Source organism: Dreissena polymorpha, chromosome 14 (assembly GCF_020536995.1).
Source record: "Dreissena polymorpha isolate Duluth1 chromosome 14, UMN_Dpol_1.0, whole genome shotgun sequence".
Taxonomy (NCBI): domain Eukaryota; kingdom Metazoa; phylum Mollusca; class Bivalvia; order Myida; family Dreissenidae; genus Dreissena; species Dreissena polymorpha.
Genome location: NC_068368.1, coordinates 47,842,325 through 47,862,672, shown reverse-complemented (window position 1 = coordinate 47,862,672; position 20,348 = coordinate 47,842,325). Strand labels below are relative to the sequence as shown.

The 20,348-nt window shown below is 37.1% G+C and overlaps 2 protein-coding genes across 12 annotated transcripts in view; both read left to right on the top strand.

Annotated features, from left to right (window-relative positions):
- LOC127857600 (sodium-dependent glucose transporter 1-like) overlaps positions 1-7,249 on the top strand; it is a 152,255-nt gene extending 145,006 nt beyond the window's left edge. The window contains exons 4-5 of one of the 3 annotated variants that reach the window (XM_052394076.1): positions 5,588-5,680; positions 6,181-7,248. In XM_052394076.1, coding sequence (XP_052250036.1) covers positions 5,588-5,680; positions 6,181-7,181 — 1,094 coding nt within the window. In that variant the 3' untranslated portion in view covers positions 7,182-7,248. Of the gene's footprint in view, positions 1-5,587; positions 5,681-6,180 lie in introns of all 3 variants that reach the window. The other 2 variants (XM_052394077.1, XM_052394078.1) reach the window with 2 other exon arrangements.
- A 5,938-nt stretch (positions 7,250-13,187) lies between these two features.
- Positions 13,188-20,191, top strand: LOC127858301 (sodium-dependent glucose transporter 1-like). 9 transcript variants are annotated; one of them, XM_052395318.1, is made up of 5 exons: positions 13,188-13,573; positions 14,552-14,878; positions 17,390-17,493; positions 18,248-18,435; positions 19,149-20,191. In XM_052395318.1, exons 2-5 carry the CDS (start codon positions 14,570-14,572, stop codon positions 20,141-20,143), a joined length of 1,596 nt encoding a protein of 531 aa, XP_052251278.1. In that variant the 5' UTR covers positions 13,188-13,573; positions 14,552-14,569; the 3' UTR covers positions 20,144-20,191. The 9 variants fall into 9 exon arrangements, with proteins under 9 accessions (XP_052251278.1, XP_052251279.1, XP_052251275.1 ...); XM_052395319.1 differs by having other exon boundaries at positions 14,542-14,878; XM_052395315.1 differs by having other exon boundaries at positions 14,493-14,878.
- Positions 20,192-20,348: the final 157 nt, after the last annotated feature.

Sequence of the window (20,348 nt, the reverse complement as noted above, 5' to 3'; positions counted from 1 at the left end):
GGTTTATGACACCCTGTTGTCTTTGTCTGGACGGTCTCCGATCATAACGAGATAATCGATTTGTGATGAACAAAGGTGCAATTTAACACCTATGCTGCAACACAGAGTGTCAGAACTGGTGTAACAATTAAATAAATCAATAACATTAATCGATCAAATTTATTTAATGTGTAACAAGGTTAGTTTTTTTAGACATATAGAGGTTACTACATGCATACAGGTATGTTGCTAAGATAAAATCTATCTATTTGTTGTTTGTCTTCATCCTCAATTGTTTTCGTTCATTAAATCTATTTTATTCTGAAAGAATAACAATTTCTGAGACTTGTTTTAACTTCAAATGGTCGCAAAGAAGTGCAAGTAGAGAAATTTTGTGGTATCCATATACCGTATGTGCTCTTAAATGGTTTTCCACTCCCGAGTTCGTTTGAAGTAAAAACAAATAATAACAATATTATTCAAAAATAAAGTTCCTTGCATGCTTATGTCTTTTAAGACATCATAATTAAAATTATATTTGATATTATGCATGATTATCAACAAAAACGTTGATTTTGTCAAGGCAGTACTATGAGATAGATATTGAGATAGAGCTTCTGTATATGCGCTTTTTGCCCTCCAGTAGAAACTCGGGTCATTTAGCAGGTGCGCGTGACGTCACTCGTCAACGTTCGTATAGATACACTGACTGGCCTTTATATAATGGTGTTTATCTTTCTTAAATGAAGGTGGAAATGCATATTGATGACTGTAACGAGTAAAATATATATAATTCAAGAAAATAACACGAACCTTTTGGTAACCTCGGTCATTGAACAGATTAATGTTGTCCACCGACTTTTCAGACGTCCGAAAAAACGCGCTGGAAATTCAACCGATCTGAAGCCTCGTTTTGGAAATCCAAGCGCTGGCAGGCCAAGAGTTCATACATTTTGTAAACATCCATTCAGTAGACAAAGAAATAATTACTTTACATGAAACAACAGACAAAATTAAGTTTCTAAACATACTCTCTCCGTACCAGCCATTCAATCTAGAAATATGTCGGAATCGGACAGGAGCCGGAATAGATAAACTGACTGTATATATATATATATATATATATATGTAACTATTGGACATGATTACCTATGCGAGTATAAATGTGCATGCATTAAAAATTGTTGTTTTTTTCATCGGCAATAATTGAATGGCTTTGCTATTGTTTACGTTTAGGCGGAAGTGGTTTTAAAACAGGACAACAACCACTATAATGCTAAACAATCTATACAAAATTAAGTAAACTAAGGAAACCTTTGACATAATGCTTTCATATTCTTAACATTCCACACCGAGTAATAACGCATTTATTGAAAACAATTGACAGAAAAATTACGAGTCCAAGTTGAGTAAATATCGCAAATCTAACGCAGAAATGCAGCTCAAACTCACTTACCTACAATATGGACTGTGCTGAATTCACAATATAATTAACTAAATAATTGTAATAAGCAAATGTGTAAATAATGTTTTACAAAGATGACAATGTCGTTATCATGATCAGCAAGCTGATTTCAAGATGGCGGAATAGTAATGCGAATGGAATCAGCTGGATAAAAGGAGAGTTCTCATTGGTCAAATCATAGTTTGAAACATAGTTTGACACTATGATTCTTGCAATATGATTGGATGTTGAAATACAGTATAGACCAATTCATTGTTATTGTTTTGATTCCGAATTTTCGCGCATGCGCGATGCGCTGGTAGGCAAAAGCACTGGGTACAGTTACGATAAACATTATGTCGTATAGATAATGGCACGTGTTTAGTCAATATATCGAAAACATTAACAACAACATCATAACACCTAAATGCTATTAAAGATATTGCATTTTTAATGTCAATATTGTTTAATTAATACATGTATTCTTATCTATAAAAAAATATATACTCGTTAGTCATTAGCATCAAGGTAAATGTGGTCTGAAGACTAAACACCGACAATTTCACAAAACAAAGCTATGCATTAGCCGTTTTATTTCTTGCAGAAGTTTTCAAAAATTACAAAAAATAATAATGCACCCCATTATATTATTATAATTATCAATTATACGAGTATGAAAGTGTGATAAAAAAAATATGAGTGAAAGAACAGGGGTGCATTAAAATCTGACACTGTACAACAAACCCCTATTAAAAGCGAAGTGCATGACAGTATTTAAATGTTCATTTTCTTTTAAATTGGATGATTTGTTATCTATATTGCTTTTTATTTTTCGTAAATATTATTTACCCCGGTAGTCCTACGTAATTTCTTGTTTTCATGATGTCGTTTGTGCATGGCCGTAACATTCAATCTTTAAACGGAATGACGTAGTTTTAATGAACCGGTACCCGCTAAATACGTTTAATGATTATATGTACATTTACCAATTATTAAATACGTTTTGTTATAAATTACCGGTAAACAGGCTAGTATCTTCACAGCGTACATTTTCTAATTATATATACTGGACAAATTACTTTATATTTTTTTACGATATGTAGCATATCTAATTGAACAGTTGAACTTTAGCGGTATATTACTCAACCCCAAATAACTGCTCAATACTACTAGAAAGAGAAGACATGGTGGTATCATCAATTGTGATTAATGACCAAACTTTCATATACCACCTGTGGTCAGGGACCTATTGTTTGTATAGGTCCCTGCTGTAGTTTATGACACTTTGCTGTTAGTTAAGTAGGGACAATATCTGATCAAAACGAGATAATCGGCTTGTGCCGAACAAAGGGGGCAATTAAACACCGGAATACAAAGGCTAACACGATTTTAAGATGGATGCAAACAATCAAATCAAAACAATTAAATTAAATTAATTTATTTAATGTGTCAAAGTGTTAGTTTTCCTAGACAAACAGACAAGACTTTTTTTAGTAATTTCCTTTTTTATTTCTATCGACAACATAATATATTTTGTACATAAAATATTATGTTTAAAAATACACAAAAGTAGTATACATGTTGTCTTTTTTCCCGATATAAGTTATGGTACATAGCATATATAAAGACTATGGATGGTGTGAAAAATATGTTATAAACAGTTTCAATTTCGATATATATTTTATTTTATTATATTTTATATATATACAAGGGAAAAAGTGTATACATGTTGCTTTAAGCTAGGTGAAACTATGTCACAAAGTATATTTACTTTTTTTTATGGTAGGTGTACCCATTGAGCATAAAAAGCGCACAACGAATATACAATATATGTAATTTATTTTGTGTAGTCGCGATTTATTCTCTTGTTAAATTATATTATTAAAAGGACACAAGAAAATCAATGTATGGTGTTTTTTTTTTCCTGTTTGCATTTAAAAATAAAATATTTTGCCAATAATACTACCGAGTTTATAATGTGTGCATTGATGTAATCAGGTTTAGTCAGATTACAGAATGATATAATTGCAAAATTTAGTTCAATGTTTTGGAAGACTTTTTTTAGTTGACTTGCACAATGTACCTCGTCAACATCACAGTCATGTGGTTGATATTGATACGCGCCAGAAAACACATTTTAACAAACACGAGTATGAATAAATCAAATGTATATTGGGGCACAGGTGGTTAGCGTGTGGCTATGATATTAATTAGTGAAAACATCATTTTGAATGATAAATAATCATATTATAACGAAAAATTAACTTTTCTGAAAAAAAAAATATTTCACTATCAAATATATATATAACAAGGTATGCAACTCAAAATCAGCCCAAAACGGGGTGCATCGCTTTGAACAGCCATATCTTCATCAATTGTGCAGCGATTTTCACGATCTCGGTCTTATTCAACGCAGAAATGAATTTCCTTTCTGGAAATGTATATGTCTTGCAATATTTTTACAAATGCTGGGTCAACTTTTAAGAAATAACACGATACACAACACGCATGACCCAGTTGACAGTGATCATGTATTCTTTATGAATGAAATCTCCAGTTGTAAAGACACACCTCCGCATTGGACCAATGAAATCACTCGTATGTTTAAAATGTCAGTTAGTTGAAATGTATGTAAACAAAGGTTTCAAACGGCGCTGGACAGTTAGTCTTGATGCAGAATGTAACGACAAGAACGGTAATAATGTTTTTTCATACGTTTTATTGAATTATGGTATCGAACTACATGAACTTTGTAGGGAAGTTGCCCTTTACTCCGTGAAGATTTCAGTCTTAAAGACAGCATGATCACTGTCAACTGGGTCATGCGTGTTGTGTATCGTGTTATTTCTTAAAAGTTGACCCAGCATTTGTAAAAATATTGCAAGACATATACATTTCCAGAAAGGAAATTCATTTCTGCGTTGAATAAGACCGAGATCGTGAAAATCGCTGCACAATTGATGAAGATATGGCTGTTCAAAGCGATGCACCCCGTTTTGGGCTGATTTTGAGTTGCATACCTTGTTATATATATATTTGATAGTGAAATATTTTTTTTTTCAGAAAAGTTAATTTTTCGTTATAATATGATTATTTATCATTCAAAATGATGTTTTCACTAATTAATATCATAGCCACACGCTAACCACCTGTGTATTGGGGTACATAAGATGAACAATGGGTAAATTACGTTATACGATTTAACAAATTTGATCTGATACTCAAAGATTCCTTAACACATAAACAAAGTGTTATTAGTTCAGACCCTGTTCTTTAGTTGCAGCAATTGTTCATACTTAATAACAGATGGATTATGGATTATCATAGTGGTAAGTTAATATATGCTGTGTGCATGGAATCGGTCTATTTATTGTTTGTTTTCATTCTTATTTGTTTTAGTACAGTACAACAACTTTTGGGATGTTTAAATCTAAAATCTAAACATGATCGTATACATATCAAAATATATTAAATAATGTATTTAATATAGATATAGAGCGTGACAATAAATATCATGCTCGATATCTCCTCTTTGATCGTGTCTTTCTTTTGCCTACCAGAGTGGCGCGGAAAAAACACGCAGGTGCGCGTGACGTCACGCGTGAATTGGTCTATTATAAGTTAGGTTGAGAGCCGGCGAAACAGTTACACAACCAGCAAAATCCATGTAAAGTGTGGTTAGGTTAGCTGTTTCTGTTACTGCTAGTTACGACGACGACGACGACGACGACGACGACGACGACGATGATGATGATGATGATGATGATGATGATGATGATGATGATGATGATGATGATGATGATGATGATGATGATGATGATGATGATGATACTTTTGTCACTTCCAATATTAGGTTAATACAATGTATTTGAGTTTGAAAAAAAGTTTACACATCGGCAGACTATTTCATTTATTAAGAAATACATAATTTATGTACCATATACGTAGGCCATTTTCATTTTTATGAGTTTTTTTGGTATGTACCAAATACGTTTTGGCGAGCATAGAAAAACTTATTCCAACCGAATATGGTACAATGTTTGTACCATATTCGGTCGAAAATTGTACCATCTTCGGTCCGAGTATGGTACATTTGTACCATATTCGGCCGAATATGGTACAAATGTACCATATTCGTTTTTGTACCAAATACGGTCCGACAAGGCGTCATCACTGCCATCACACCGTGGTGTCCGTTCGCAAGCGTGATTGCATTACACATTTCGCACGGGGTGATCACAGCGTGGATAGATACTAGTACGATATAGTGTAGTTTTATTGTTTTACATCGCACATGTATACAAATATGTAAGTTGTCGTATTTTTTATACGTTTGTATAACTAATTATTAAGATGACTATGACTGTTTTAACAATCAGTAAATATTATGACAGTGGTACTTGAACATTTTACATAAACACGCATTTTTTATTTTTTTTAAATTCTGTAAGTAAAACAGAATATTCGAAGACAAAATAACAGTCTTCGACCCTCACCTTTAATTTAAACAAATACAGATTGGTGTTAAATTATGCTGCTTGACACTAATATATTGGCTGTATGATATTTTCATTTTTGGAGATTTAATATCACTTTAAGTTTTTTGTGTAATAGAAATCAGTTCACATGTTCAATCGTTCAAATCTTGATGACTTAATTAAGAACGGGCATTGCCTACAACGTCGGTCATTGTGTTTTAATTTTAAATTCATTTATCATCACAGCAAAGTTGTACTATAATGGACATGTTGTTTCAGTGATGTGTACGGACATTGCCGAAGTATGGGGCCACCAGGCAGGTCCCTACATGCAAGGCTACCACCTTATGTGGAGTATCGGTGCAACAATATCGACTTTCTCGGCGGAACCGTTTCTAGCGCCAAAACTTTCAGTGCCAGAAAATGATTCTACCGTAGGAGCGTGTAACTATTCGGTCCCTCTTACCGATGGACAAAGTAATCGATCGAACGCGGATTGCGAGTATGAAACTATCAACGGTGATTCGAAGGTGTATATTGTATTCCTGATCACCTCGGGCGTCTTTGTCGTCTCTACCGTTGTGTACATCGTCGTCCTCGCAACTCATGGCGTTATCCAGGAACGAATCGACTCGCATTACCTGATGAATGGATCAAGCAGCAAACAAATAAAGAATGGTCTCTCATCAAGAATGCAAGTGGTATTTACCTTACTATTGGCTGTACACCTCACTTTCTACTTGATGCTAGATAGCGGCTTGACTTTCTTCCTAATGACTTTCGTCACATCCGGTTTGAATTGGAGCCCTTCAGAAGGCACGAGTATAAATTTTGCTTTCCGGATAACGTTTGCCGCAGCGAGAGCTTTAAGAATTGTTTTACTCAAGTACGCTAGTGTTACAACCGTGCTTTTTCTGAACCACGCTGCATTAATTGTTAGCGGCACGTTTCTTATATTTTCCACGGTGCTTGACATTCCCGCTTTTCTGTGGGTGGGCGTCTGTGTCTGTGGGCTGGGAATGTCGAGCATATACGCCGGTATACACACCTGGATATCCTATCACGTGACGCGCCTCACGGGTAAGGTCGCCGCGACCTTGTCCGTCATGGTTGCTCTGGGTGCTATGCTATATCCGGTGCTGGTCGGGTATTTGATGGAGCGCTTCTCACAGCTTTGGCTCATATATGTCCATTGCATCATCGTGGTTGTCATGAGTGTCGACTATTTGTTCGTGGTCATAGCGCACAGACGTCTCACGAGAGATTCAAATAAGTATTAAATATTGTCCTAATTATTAATAAAAATGATGCGAATATTGTCATGTGGTTTTAAAGGGGCCTTTTAACAGATTTTGGCATATTTTGAAGTTTGTCATTAAATGCTTTATATTGATAAATATTAACATTGGATCTTAAAAGCTCAAGTAAAAAATCAAGAATAAAATTTAAAAAAGCAAAAAAAAAAGTAACCGGTACCAGGGCTCGAACCAGTGACCCCCGGAGTCCTGGAGTTAGTCTGAAGTAAAAACGCATTAGCCCTCTCGGCTATTCCGCTGGATATACAAAATTTAAGTATTTTATACCTTATATAAGCAATCTTCGTAGTTTCGTAAATTTAAACGACAACAACAGAATTCTCCAAATTATTCAAGCGTTTCGCGTTGCAACCTTTATAATTTTTTAGGTTTTCAAATCGTCAAAAGTTACATATAATGGCTATATTGGACTATAGTAAATGTTCAGTAATACTGTTTTCTCACAAATATCATAACTAAAACAACTTTTGAATCGAATCTGAAACAACTTTTTTCAATTTTGTAAATTTACCAAACCGTGATCCCTTTAATACACTTTTATAATAATAGCTGCTGTAAACACCTTTCACTGAAGCGCATAAAATTCGGTGTTCAAAAAGTCTAAGACGTTTTATACGTTAAAGTGTTTATTTAACTTTAAGGATTGTTTTTTTTAAGTTCCGATGGTCATAGTATCATCAGCTTCCTAAATAGGTCAAGCTGTCATCGTCCATATCATCATCATTCTCTTGATGGCTGCTGACCGAACTCCTTTAATTTTAATTTCTAACTTACAACATCAATACAATTTTTAAAATTCATTGAATATTGCTAGGTACAAAATACACAACGCATTATATAACTATTCATAAGTGACTTCAATATTACAGTTGTAAAATATGAAGTGACATTTGTCGTTGAGAAATATGTTGATGATTTCAATATTACAATTGTAAAATATCAATTGACCTTTGGCAGTGAGTAATATGTTTAAACAAGAACTTTGTCAATGACGGAACAGCAGTTCCCTACCGGGTTTAAGGTGTTAGACAAAAATAGAGTGCTTTTTGAGTTGTCGTAAGATCTACATTTTAATTTTGCACATTTCTCCAATAATAGCAGCTCATATCTTCTCTTCTCGGACGAAATACTACAAGAACTTGCCCTAATGTACGGGTCGCATTGGTGAGCTAAAGCCCGCATCAAGCTGGGCAATCACCTGTCAATAAGGTGCTGACCCGCCAACATCAACCTGCTTCAATGGGTACAAGGCGATAAGTTTGTATGCACGACAAGCGTATGGAAACCACGCACCAGAAAAGAGAAAGAACACTGCTTTAAATCTCCAACACTTCGTTTTGTAAATTGTTATGTGAAAAACATGCGGTCTGGAAAGTCTGATGACTTGCTCACAATTGATGACTCCATGAAGACCCCCATCATCGACAGAGAGCTTACCAGACTTGACATTTGCATCACCGTCTTCCAAGAAAGTAGACTTTCATCTAATGCTTTCCTTAGGGAAGAGAACTACATTGTATTCTGGAAGGGGTGTGATTAAAAACAGGCACGTCAACATGGAGTATATTTTGCTCTAAATAAAATCTTGCTTGCCTTCATCGAACCCCCCAATAGCGGTACGGGTCACATCCTTACTCGTCGCTAAAACTCAGCTGCAGGTCTCATCACTATCTTCAGCGTCTATGTTCGGACTCTATGCGTTTCTGATGAAGATTCTACGATCAGCTAGACAGTCTGCTTGGCGGAATTCCAAAGGTTGAGCCCATCCTATGCTAGAGTTGGAGGAGACCGTCGGTAATGGCAGTCTTGTATTTGACACTATGCCACTAGGAAGACGAACGACAAGAACAGAGATTGTTGGAGCTCTTCTCCGGTCATAACATGTGCACGCCTTTTGAATGTAGGATGGACTTAATCCTTATTCAATGTCAATATCTAAGACATTGAACCCGACTATGCAACCAATTGCTCATCTTCTCCTTCCCCCATGCGAGAGGACGCTCTCAGCTTTTGGGACGACATGGTGCAATTCAAAACGTATCGCGCGACAATGCGCCTACGTCTACTGGCTGCAGCTGTGCGAGGGCATCAGGCGCTCAGCCGACTGTGGGAATGTGTGTGGCCTCATTCACTGGGCAGGTGATAACTGACCGTGATCATTAGATGAGGAGATGGACGGATGGAGCACTCCACAGAGCTATACTCTATGGTAACTGTTGCCACTAAGCCTGAAATCGACGACATTAGCAACCTGTCTGTAATGGGAGAGAATGAAGCCATGCCCACTGTTGAACTTTCCATCATCGACTCGCTGAGCTGTGACAAAGCCAAAGAAAGTGACGGTCACTGCATACATTTCTGCTCTTGTGCTGGGATGATGGCGTAGTACAATAAGTCATGCTAGTTGCAACCATAGTCACCTTATACAATAGCTACTTTCCTAGGGTGACCGGAGTTACTGTAACAACTGCAGAGGAATCTCGCTTAGCTAGGTTGGGAAGGTCTTTGCCCGCATTCTCCTTCACCGAGCCCAAATCCTTGCAGCAAAGATCTATCTTGGGTGCCAGTGTGTCTTCCGCCACCGACATAATCTTCAAAGTTCGTCAAATCAAAGGTCGTCGTGGTGTAAATGATATGGTGTCCGCCTAGCGATCGGGAGGTCACGGGTTCGATCCCCACCGTGGGAGCGTTCTTTATATCTCCCCCAAAGACACCGAGTACTTGTTCTAGGCCCAGGAAACGGACTCGAGAGCATTTATATAAGCCTAAGGCTTTCGATGCAATCGAGCTAAAATAAATAGGTTTAAACTAAATCAAAGAAAAGTGCAGAGAACAGAGTGTGCGCCCTCACTTGGCCTTAATCAACAATGCAAAAAAAAATCGACATGGTCAGCAGACCAGACTGTTCCGCTTTTTGAAGAAGATCAGTTGCCGCCTCAAGCTTGGAAGCATGGTGCTATCCTTACAAAAAAAACATGAAAGGAACTGGTGTTTGCGACATGTCATCTTCCTAGTAATTCCACATCAGAAGCGGCGTCGGACTTGGCTGTACAATCGCATATATTTTGTTTGGCATTTCTTTTCAGCTGAGGTAGGCCTGCCTTTGACTCGTCCATTGATTGCATCTACCTTCACACAATATCTGATGGGAAACTGGTCAACCCCGCTCGCTTACGGACAAGAGCAAGTGGCCGATGTCAATAACGAATACTGCATCAAGATCCGGAACAATACATTGGAAGTGTTCGACGACTTCACCTACCTTGGGTCCACCAGCAGCAGAAACCTGTCCATCGATATTTAGTTTTGCAAACCCTTCAGCCAATATGGCCAAACTGGCAAACATAGTCTGGGAGAACAAGCTACTAACAGAAAAGACCGAGATCATGGAATATCATGCCTGTGTCCTCAGCACCCTGCTGTATGGTAGCGAAACCTTGTCGACCCTCATGTGACATGCGAGCCGCCTCAACGCCTTTCATACGCGGTGCCAAAAGTATGTTCTGGAGATCAAGAGGTAGGATCGTATCCCGCATTTTTCACATTCTAGAACTTATTGGGATCCCAAACATGTTTGCCATTTTTACACACTCCAATGGCTTGATGGCTAATGTTGTTACTCAAAATTTTAAGTCGGTTCGGCTTATCTACGGAGAGCCTACTACCGGCCACACATGCCGTATCCGCGCGAGAAAGAGTTGCATAATTTATGCAACAGGTTTGAGTTCTCCAACTATATTCATTCACAAGTGGAAACATATCGTGTTAAATGTAATAGTTTCGAACGGAGCTTATATATAAAAGAATCAATAAACAATGATTGTATTATACGTGTCGCGGAAGAGATTGTTTATGAATGATTAAGATTGTGTATGGATGATTAAACTAGTCCACTTTCTGCTGCGTCTTCATGACGTAGTATTTTTGCTCAGCTCATTCATTATCTGAGGCTATTAATAGATGCGGCTGCCGATAAACAAGGGAGAGCACGGGTGAAAACAACGCCATAGTATAAGGTTACGCTTGTTAATCTGAGGCTATTAATATATTCGGGAAAACAACGCAATAGTATATGGTTACGCTTGTTTATATTCTCAGTTTATAAAACGTTGAACATGAGTTCAACACTAACTTCAGGGATAAGATAGACAACAACAAAAATGCTTCATGCTCGCTAAAGCCGAATATAACAAACAATTAAATATAACACGAATGATGATCTGTTTAGTAACCTCGTTCATGCTTCTACAGCGGGGATTTCTGGGAAACGTTTTTTTGTTCTCAACAGATAGCGGCGATCTTTTGTATTTACGAGTGCTAACAACGCAATAGTAGAAGGTTAAGCTTGTTTATATTCGCAGTTCTCAATTTATAAAACGTTGGACATGAGTTCACAAATTACTACAGGTATACTATAAACAACCTCAAAAATGCTTTATAATCGCAAAAACCGAAAACGACTAAATAGAACAAGAAATATCTTTTTAAAATGAAGTCGGCGTAAACGCTGACTTTGAAATAAAGTTTGCAATTTACTATTCTAAATAAATAAATAAAATGAAAACAAAAGTTTAACTATTGTGTTTGTTTTCACTTGTAAGTTGCATATTCACCGCATGAGATGTGTGTTGTCAGTGTCAAACCACACATTAGTGTAAGTAGATAAAAAATATACTACGGAAGTGCACATCATACGTGTCACATGCCGTATTATGAGTATATTTCTTCACTATCGAAATATATCGTATGTTAATATTGATTTAAACGCAGTTTTCTTTCGAGACATTTAAATCACACTTTCATAGCCGCGTCATGCGAAAATGGGTCTTATGCGTTTCGGCCAGCGTTTCTTAAACCCAACATGTGCATTTGCTCAGTCAGGCCAGAGGCGATGCTGTTCGCTATAAAATCACTTACCAGTATTATGTTTTGGCCTCATTATGTATCTCCTGACCAGACTGAGAGATGCGCAGGCTGAGTGATTTACATATATGATTTGCGCATATGGAATAAGACCCACTTTCGCATGATGAGGGTCATTAAAAATCTCATTACGAATTGTAAATGGCACATTTAAGCACAATGCTTTTCGATACAAAATTTAATTCAAAATAGCAAACTTGTAAATAAGTGCAGCCTATCCAGGCGTTCGGGAACGATTTCCAGACGTGCTGACCGAGTACGGCAAACATTATGGTTGGATAATTAAATGATTTTTCCTCTTATCGGGACACTATACTATTTTAGTAATGCTTGTTTTCTCATTTTGAAAGCAAAACTGAAATTCTGCTAGATAGATTTTAACGCGTAATTGTAACTGGGCCACAATTTGTGTCATTTGAACATTCAGAGAGTAGTCCGGAATTTCTTACACTGAACAGTGCTACATCCTTTGCGCTGAGCACAGACACAGTGATGTAGCCAAAGTTCAAAGGTTTTTTCTCGAATCAGCCTATGAAATATTCGAAAATATTAATGCGTGTCTGCTGGCGTTATGTAAAATTCATTAAGATGAAAACCTGAGTGAAACAGCTAAGTCGAAAAAGTTCATTAGTGCTCTATACCTATATTTGGGTAAGAGTTGTTGGCAACGTGTGAACTGCTAGGGTTACAAGTAAATTATACACAGAAATGCACAAGTCAACGGGGCTGTCTTGATGACAACCTAATTCGTGAGTAAAAAGTATTGCTCGCATTTTTTTTCATCAATGATCTTCTTGTATATTTTGAATTTGTATATGGTGTCAAAAATCAAAGGTTTTTAAAGTGAATTTTCATCATGAAATTATATTCTTAGTGAGATAGGTATACGATATTCCAACAATATTCATTTAATATGATGGTGATTGCAAATTGTCTTTATATTTAGTTCTCACTACCATTTTCATCATACTTTTTATGCTTTCAGAACGTCCATAAAAGGCTATGTTGTTTACCTCTATGAAATAAATAAGATTATAAAAAGTGCACACAAAGCTCGACCCGTGCGTTATGACACACTCTTCATAAATGTGAATGGCGTATGTTCATTTCAAACTTGCGATTAATTTTGAAAAATGAATTGCGTCTTAAAGTATGCAATAGCGAACAACTGCAGTGCCTTCAGCGCTTTGATAATGCAATGCCCATGCCTCGGTGCAAAGAGGGGTCGTATTAACTGATAGCAAACCTTCACAAATATTGCCACACAAACAAATATAAATATAACAAGGGCACGAAGATAAAGAATAGTTTCGCGTAAATTTGACTTTTGTGACCTTTGGACATCGTATGAGAAAAGTAAAAGTGAATGCGATACTGCTCTTTTACATAACGACTGTGGACTATTAAAGGTTATGTAGAGATATGTGTATACGGTGAGTGGCACACATTTAGGACGAACAGTTTATCACCAAACACGAGTAACATATACATGAAACGGTGTTTAGAAAGGCATTGGGGAACTTACAGAAAAAATACATGTGGATTAATGATTGCTCAATACAAAATACTTGAAATAGATATCGGGTGTTTTAAAAACCTAGCAATGAGAATATTTACTAACTGCAATTCATAGAAAAAGTTGAGTATTGAATATTGCGAGCTCATTTTAAAAAAGCACTAACCCCCCGTTCACACATAGACGCCGCTTCTACTACGATCAAGGTGCGGCCAAAAACGTGGCCGATCGTGACAAATCGCAGGAGAAACGTAGTGGAGTCTTCATAAGCGCAGTGTGATCGCGGTAGAGTCTTCATGTTCGGAGAGCTCTACGCTCTTGCCACGCTTATTTTGAACATGCTCAAAACAAGCGTAGCGGGATCGTAGCTTACAAGAATCGCTCTAATGTCGTAAAAAGAGCGTAGTAGAAGCGCCGTAATCATACAGGCAGCGCGGAAGCATCGTGGAGATCTTCATGATCGAAGTAAAAGCGCAGTAAAAGCTCTGCGTAGCGTCGTAGTATGATCTTGAATATCGCGGCAATAAACACAGTTAGCGTTTGACGTAGGGGCATCGTAGAAGCGTCGAAATGAAGACCATAATTTGCCAAATTGCTCGATTTAGACTCCGATCGGCCTCGATCCTTTTTCTCAGATCTTGGCTTGATCGGGGTAATCGTCATAAAGTCGCAGCTATGTGTGAACGGGGGGTAAGACGTGAGTCTAAATTGTTGTAAAAATGTAAGAAATCTAAATGTATACATACCCGGTAAGTTGTTGCTTCGTTTTATTTCGAAACGAACTGTTTATGTGTCAATGTTATAACATTATAAGCATTGAATAGAGTTATATTCAGGTTTGGTCTGAGAAGGATACGAATGTGGATATATATAGTAGCATTAAAGTGTTCTTTAGGTAATTCCCTATTTGATCATGGCAAATCGCGAACTGACACCGAGCGAAAATTGTGAAGACAATATCGATGAACTTTTGACAAACATGATGCTAATAAAAAATGAGTTAAACGATGAGCAAGTGATTGACAACAAAGACCAAGCCCACGTTGATAAAATTGCACTACATAAAGGAATCTATGAAAATGGAAATGCTGTTGAAACTGAAACAGATGTCGGGGTTCCTCTACAACAGAGCGACACGTCCATAACAGAAGCACGTAAAAGAACGCTGCACGTGCACAAGATATTGCACACGATATGTATCTACAGCAGTATGTTCTCTATAGTAGGTATCCTTTATATTATAAAATGAATACTGATCATTTTAGTGGATAACGATTTTATGTGTCAAATGAGAATAAATATATGTTTAACGAAACTTAAAGTGCATACGTTTAAACAATGATATGTCATCATATTAAGTGATAACACAGAAGCAAGTATCACATATACAGTAAGAGCATAAAATCCGTATATGTATATGGTAAATAGAAATATAGTATAACCGCACATAATAAAGCGATGTGGGGATCTGAATCAGGGCATTATCGACGTAGTTGTCTAACCCAGCTTTTCACTTTTAATGACCATTAGCAACAGCTTATAAAATGTTGAATACATTTTCCACTAATAGACCCGAATTAATAAATCAGAATATTTCATTGGCTGATTTGAGAAATATCCCCCAAAACGTGTGCCACATTATTGCGTCCTTTACGGGATAGATGACTACAGCGTATAGGATGTTAGACAGTTCTGTGTAAGGAAATACGAACTAGTCTGTGCATGACCATGCGACACATAGGCAACCGCTTGGCCCAGTAACAATTGCGAATTATATGCTATCTCGCATAATTTCATGTTCTCTACTCGGTCAGTAAATCGTCGATGGGAAGACTATAGATAAACGACCCCTGCTGATAACACTGTATCGCTTTCAAATAAGACGAACATGTATCTTTGTTGAACAACTGTTTACAGTGAATCAATGTTTATCAAATATAAAGAAATTAATAAAAACATACTGGTAAATCCCACTAAGTTGCATATTTATGGGGAAAAAACGAAAAGGATAATGATAATATTATCAAATCACAAATGGATTTCCAACTGAACATGTGCGTGAAGAATATGTTTATTAGGTAAATACAAACAGTGACGGTATGCAGAAGTTATATCATAAATATACACATCGCGAGACATCATAAATCATATCAACTGTATAGTGTCTGCAATTAATTTAAAAGTGAATAAAATACAGTCTACTCTCGTTATCTCGACATCGCATATCTCGATTTTCTCGATATGTCGAGGTAAGCTCAATGTCCCAACTTTTTTGCTTCTTTATCTATATTAATGAACATCGCATATCTCGACTTTCGTTATCTCGCATAATTCGACATCTCGATATAAAAATGTGTCCCGATTTTACATGTTTTTAACGGGGTGGTTTATCTCGAAGTGCGAATCACTCTCCTAGTGTCGTCAAAGGTGAGAATCTTTTTCTATGATAGTTCACCGTCCCGCTTTGCCCGGCTGCTTCCGATACTGTGCGGTATATAATTGATCCGTCAATTGCATCAATGATCACACGTGTCTAATGTCGTTAGCCATTAACACTTGAGTAATGCCTGTCACTTTAACTGCAATTAATACACAGCCTGTCGAAAGGCCGAACGACTAATTGAAAATAAGCGTAAAAAATACGCTTTTACTAAACATTTTATCCATAGTGTGCATTCATTAACATAAAATTCAATCTTTCATCTTTATTTTGATACCAAAACCATTTTTCGGAACAAAGGATAAACAAATCGCGTCTTTATATTTGAAATGGGTAACAATCCCCATGCACGCGTCAGGAATTTCGAAAATGTCGACCGTGTCAAATATGCTATGTTCGTTACGCGATAAAAGGCCTCATAAACTAACACAAATAAATGAATCATCGGTGTCGTCCATTCGGTATGTTCTTATTTTGTTACAAATTGTATATTTCATTGTTAAAAACGTACAATTGCCTTTAATTTTCGCATTAATTAACTTGATTAAGATAAGCTCCACTCGCGAAAAAGAAGTGAATTCTATGAAATTTATTTTTATCTGTTATTTCTTTGAAAACGCCTTATCGGATATCTTGAGCTCTCGTTATCTCGATATGATTATTATTTTTTTTATTAAACTTCATGCAATCATTTGTCTATTTTGAATTATCATGGTTGCAATAAACGATGAATATCTTTTAAAATATATTTCTTGCTACAAGTATATAGTTTTTCAACTGATGAAGAGCGGTCGTATCCTTAGAGACTTTTTTTTTTAACTTTCTCGAATAGGCTAGTCACTTTTACCGACATATATTAGCTTTTGAACGAATGCCGGACGTGATATTAAATAGTAATGCCCGTCCCCCACGAAGGAGCGGTGCCCATTTCTGTGCCTATGTCCGATGGTCGGTCGGTTGGTCGGATATCCGGTCGGTCCCTTGACCTTTTTATTTCCACGCGATCTCTAGAGAACGCTTTTACCTACCAATTGATAAATTGCGTTATTAATTGAATGAAAATAAAAGTAAAAGGGTCAGTTATTAGTTGAAGTGAAGGAACATAATATGGTGATATGTTTTATACACGATAACACACGGCAGAGCTGGATCGAACGTCTTTCATCGGCCCTAGCCGCGTAATGGCCCTCTGGCAGCGTGTCGATTAAAGACGTCCGGCCAAGCTATGTCGTTTGTTATTGATTTACTTTTTTTAAACATATTGAGATCAAAGAGTACATTGTGACCTTGTAGGGCTGGCGCAGTGGTCTACATGGCCCTGTGTTTCCCGATCTTCGTCGCCTGGTAAACGAAGATCTCGCTGTGGCCTCGTGGATTTTCACAGGCCTCTCTTTAGGGTGGGTAAATAGTCTTATGTCATTCATGTTTTTAAAGAATTTCGGTACGGTTTAGGACTTTTTTTGGTATAATTGATATTTGAATATTGAGTCTTGCTTTTTTCATACAATTTACATGCTTATGGTCATCTTAAAATATGTCGAAAACTCAATTTTATCGAAAACTGTGATATTAATTAATGTACTTTTCATTAATTGCGACTTTCCGTAACGTTGTATGGCATTTTTATGGGTTACACAAACTAAAAAGGCAACCTTATTCACGTGTTAATTAGATGTGGTAATCACGATATCAGATTTACGATATAAAGAGTTTAAAATTAAAATGTTGTGCCGTCTATAAATTGGGTACGTCAGAATTATTTTAAATATTTAATTATAAATAAAAGTTCATAAGAATATTAGCACTTATTTGAACTTTCAATCAAAACCATCAAAATCAAATCAAAATTAACTTGGGTTAATTTAAAGTGCTTTGGTGTATTTCTGAATAACGCCTTATGCATGAATATAAATTTTAAAAGATTGTGTGTTATCTCATATTACAGAAAAATATTTTAATTTAAATTGCAATTGGGGTATGCTTGTGAATTTCACATGGACACTTCGACATGAATTAAAAGACATGACCATAATTTTGGGGCTGATTCCGACGCATGGACGTGAACTATACTACGTCCTAACATAAATGGTTAACAGAGCATAAAGTACAGCTCATAACAGCTGACGAAAATGTTGTCTTTTAACCTTTCAGTGGTATATTTGGCGCCATTTTGAGCGGGGTAATCCACGAACAGATTCGTCTATTCAAGGTCTTCATCTGCTGCGGCATCACGGCATGTTTAGGCGTCATCACCGTCATCACACCGTGGTGTCCGTACTTTGCGGGCATACTTGCGTTACACATTACTCAAGGGGTGTTCACGGCCATAATAGATACTAGTATGATGTAGTTAAGTTTTTTACTTAAAAATCACATGTGTGTACAAAGAATTTAAGTATTGACCTATACCTGAGTGCATTTGCATACTCAATTATTAAGATGACTGTGATATGGTGTCCGCCAAGCGACCGGAGGTCATGGTTTCGATCCCCACTGTTGGAGCATGCTTTAGGTTTCCCCTATAGACACCAAGTACTGGTTATAGTCTTAGGAAACAAACTCGAGAGCGTTTCAAATAAGTCTAAGGTTTTCTTTGCCATCGAGCTTAATAAAACAGGTTTAAAAAAAAGACGACTGTGATTTATTTTGAATATAAAGTTACTATTCTGGCAGCCGTGATACTGGAACATTAAACATAAAAACGAATTTTAAATGAAATTTCCGTGATTAAAATCGAACTTTCAAATACGACCACTTCCTTGATTTAAATAGCACACAATGGTGCTTCTTTACGCTATTATAGTGGCGATAAGCTTATATTTTCGAATGTCAGGGATTTAATTGAATCTTAAATGTTTGTGTGATAAAAAAATTGTTAACGTGTTAATTTTTTTATTTATATGACTTAAGACAGGGTATTGCATACAGCGTTTGTCATTGTGTTTTAAGGTATACACCTATATTAATGTACCTCCCGTAAAGTTGTAATATAACATACAGGACTTACATGTTAAGCATTAATTAACTCCTCGTTGCGTGTCTTTTGTTTCAGTGATGACGACGGATATTGCCGAAATATGGGGCCACCAGTCAGGGACCTATATGCAGGGCTACCACCTTATGTGGAGCATCGGTGCCACGATATCGCCTTTCTCGGCTGGACCGTTTTTGGCGCCAAAACTTTCAGTGCCCAGGAATGACTCAACTTTAGGAGCGTGTAACTCTTCGATCCTTCATACCAATTGGCAAAGTAATAGCTCGAGTGCAGATTGCGAGTATGAAGTTATCTACGGCGAATCGAAAGTACATTTCGCATTCATGATCGCCGCAGTCGTCCCTTTTGTCACCACCGTCGTGTACATCGTCGTCCTAGCAACTCATGGCGTTATTCACAGAAGAATTGACACACATTACTTGATCAATGGATCAAGCAGCAAACAAACTAAGTATGGTCTCTCAGCGCGAATGCAAGTGGTCTTCACCTTACTATCGGCATTACTTCTCTCTCTCTACTTAATGTGTGAGCGCGGCTTGGCATACTTCCTGATGACCTTCGTCACCACAAGTCTCAACTGGAGCACTCTAGAAGGCACGAGTATAAACTCCGCTTTCTGGATTACGTTTGCGGCAGGCAGAGCTTTTAGCTTAGTTTTACTCAAGAAACTAAGTTTGACAACCTTGCTGTTTCTGAATTACGCGGCCGTGATAGTTGGCAGCACATTACTAATAGTTTCCATTGTCTTTGACCTTCGCGTAATTCTGTGGCTGGCCGTCTGTATATGCGGGCTGGGAATGTCGAGCATTTATGGCGGTATATTCGCCTGGATATCATATCACGTGACGCGTCTCACAGGCAAGGTCGCCTCGACCGTGTACGTTCCTGTTGCCCTGTGCGCTATGCTATATCCGGTGCTGGTTGGGTATTTAATGGAACGCTTCTCACAGATTTGGCTCATATATGTTCACTGCATCATCGTGGTTGTCATGAGTGTCGACTATCTGTTCGTGGTCATAGCGCACAAACGTCTCACGAGTGATTCCAAATAGTATAAAAGGTTGGATCATTATTAATAATCAATAAAGGTGATGCATGGATGTCTTTGTTGTTAAGAACTGCTGAGCTAAAACTTGTGACAGAGTCGAATAACAAGTGGGTGTTCAAAAAGTGCAAGACGTTTCACATAATATATTTTGGTCACTATATTAAAGGGCCTTTTCACAGATTTTGGCATGTATTGAAGTTTTTTTGTCA

Coding starts and splice junctions, on each gene's coding strand:
- LOC127858301 (XM_052395310.1), top strand. CDS start 14,227: ATGAAGACCATAATTTGCCAAATTGCTCGATTTAGACTCCGATCGGCC. Junction 17,494..18,247: donor TTCACAGGCCTCTCTTTAGG/GTGGGTAAATAG, acceptor TTAACCTTTCAG/TGGTATATTTGGCGCCATTT. Junction 18,436..19,148: donor CACGGCCATAATAGATACTA/GTATGATGTAGT, acceptor CTTTTGTTTCAG/TGATGACGACGGATATTGCC.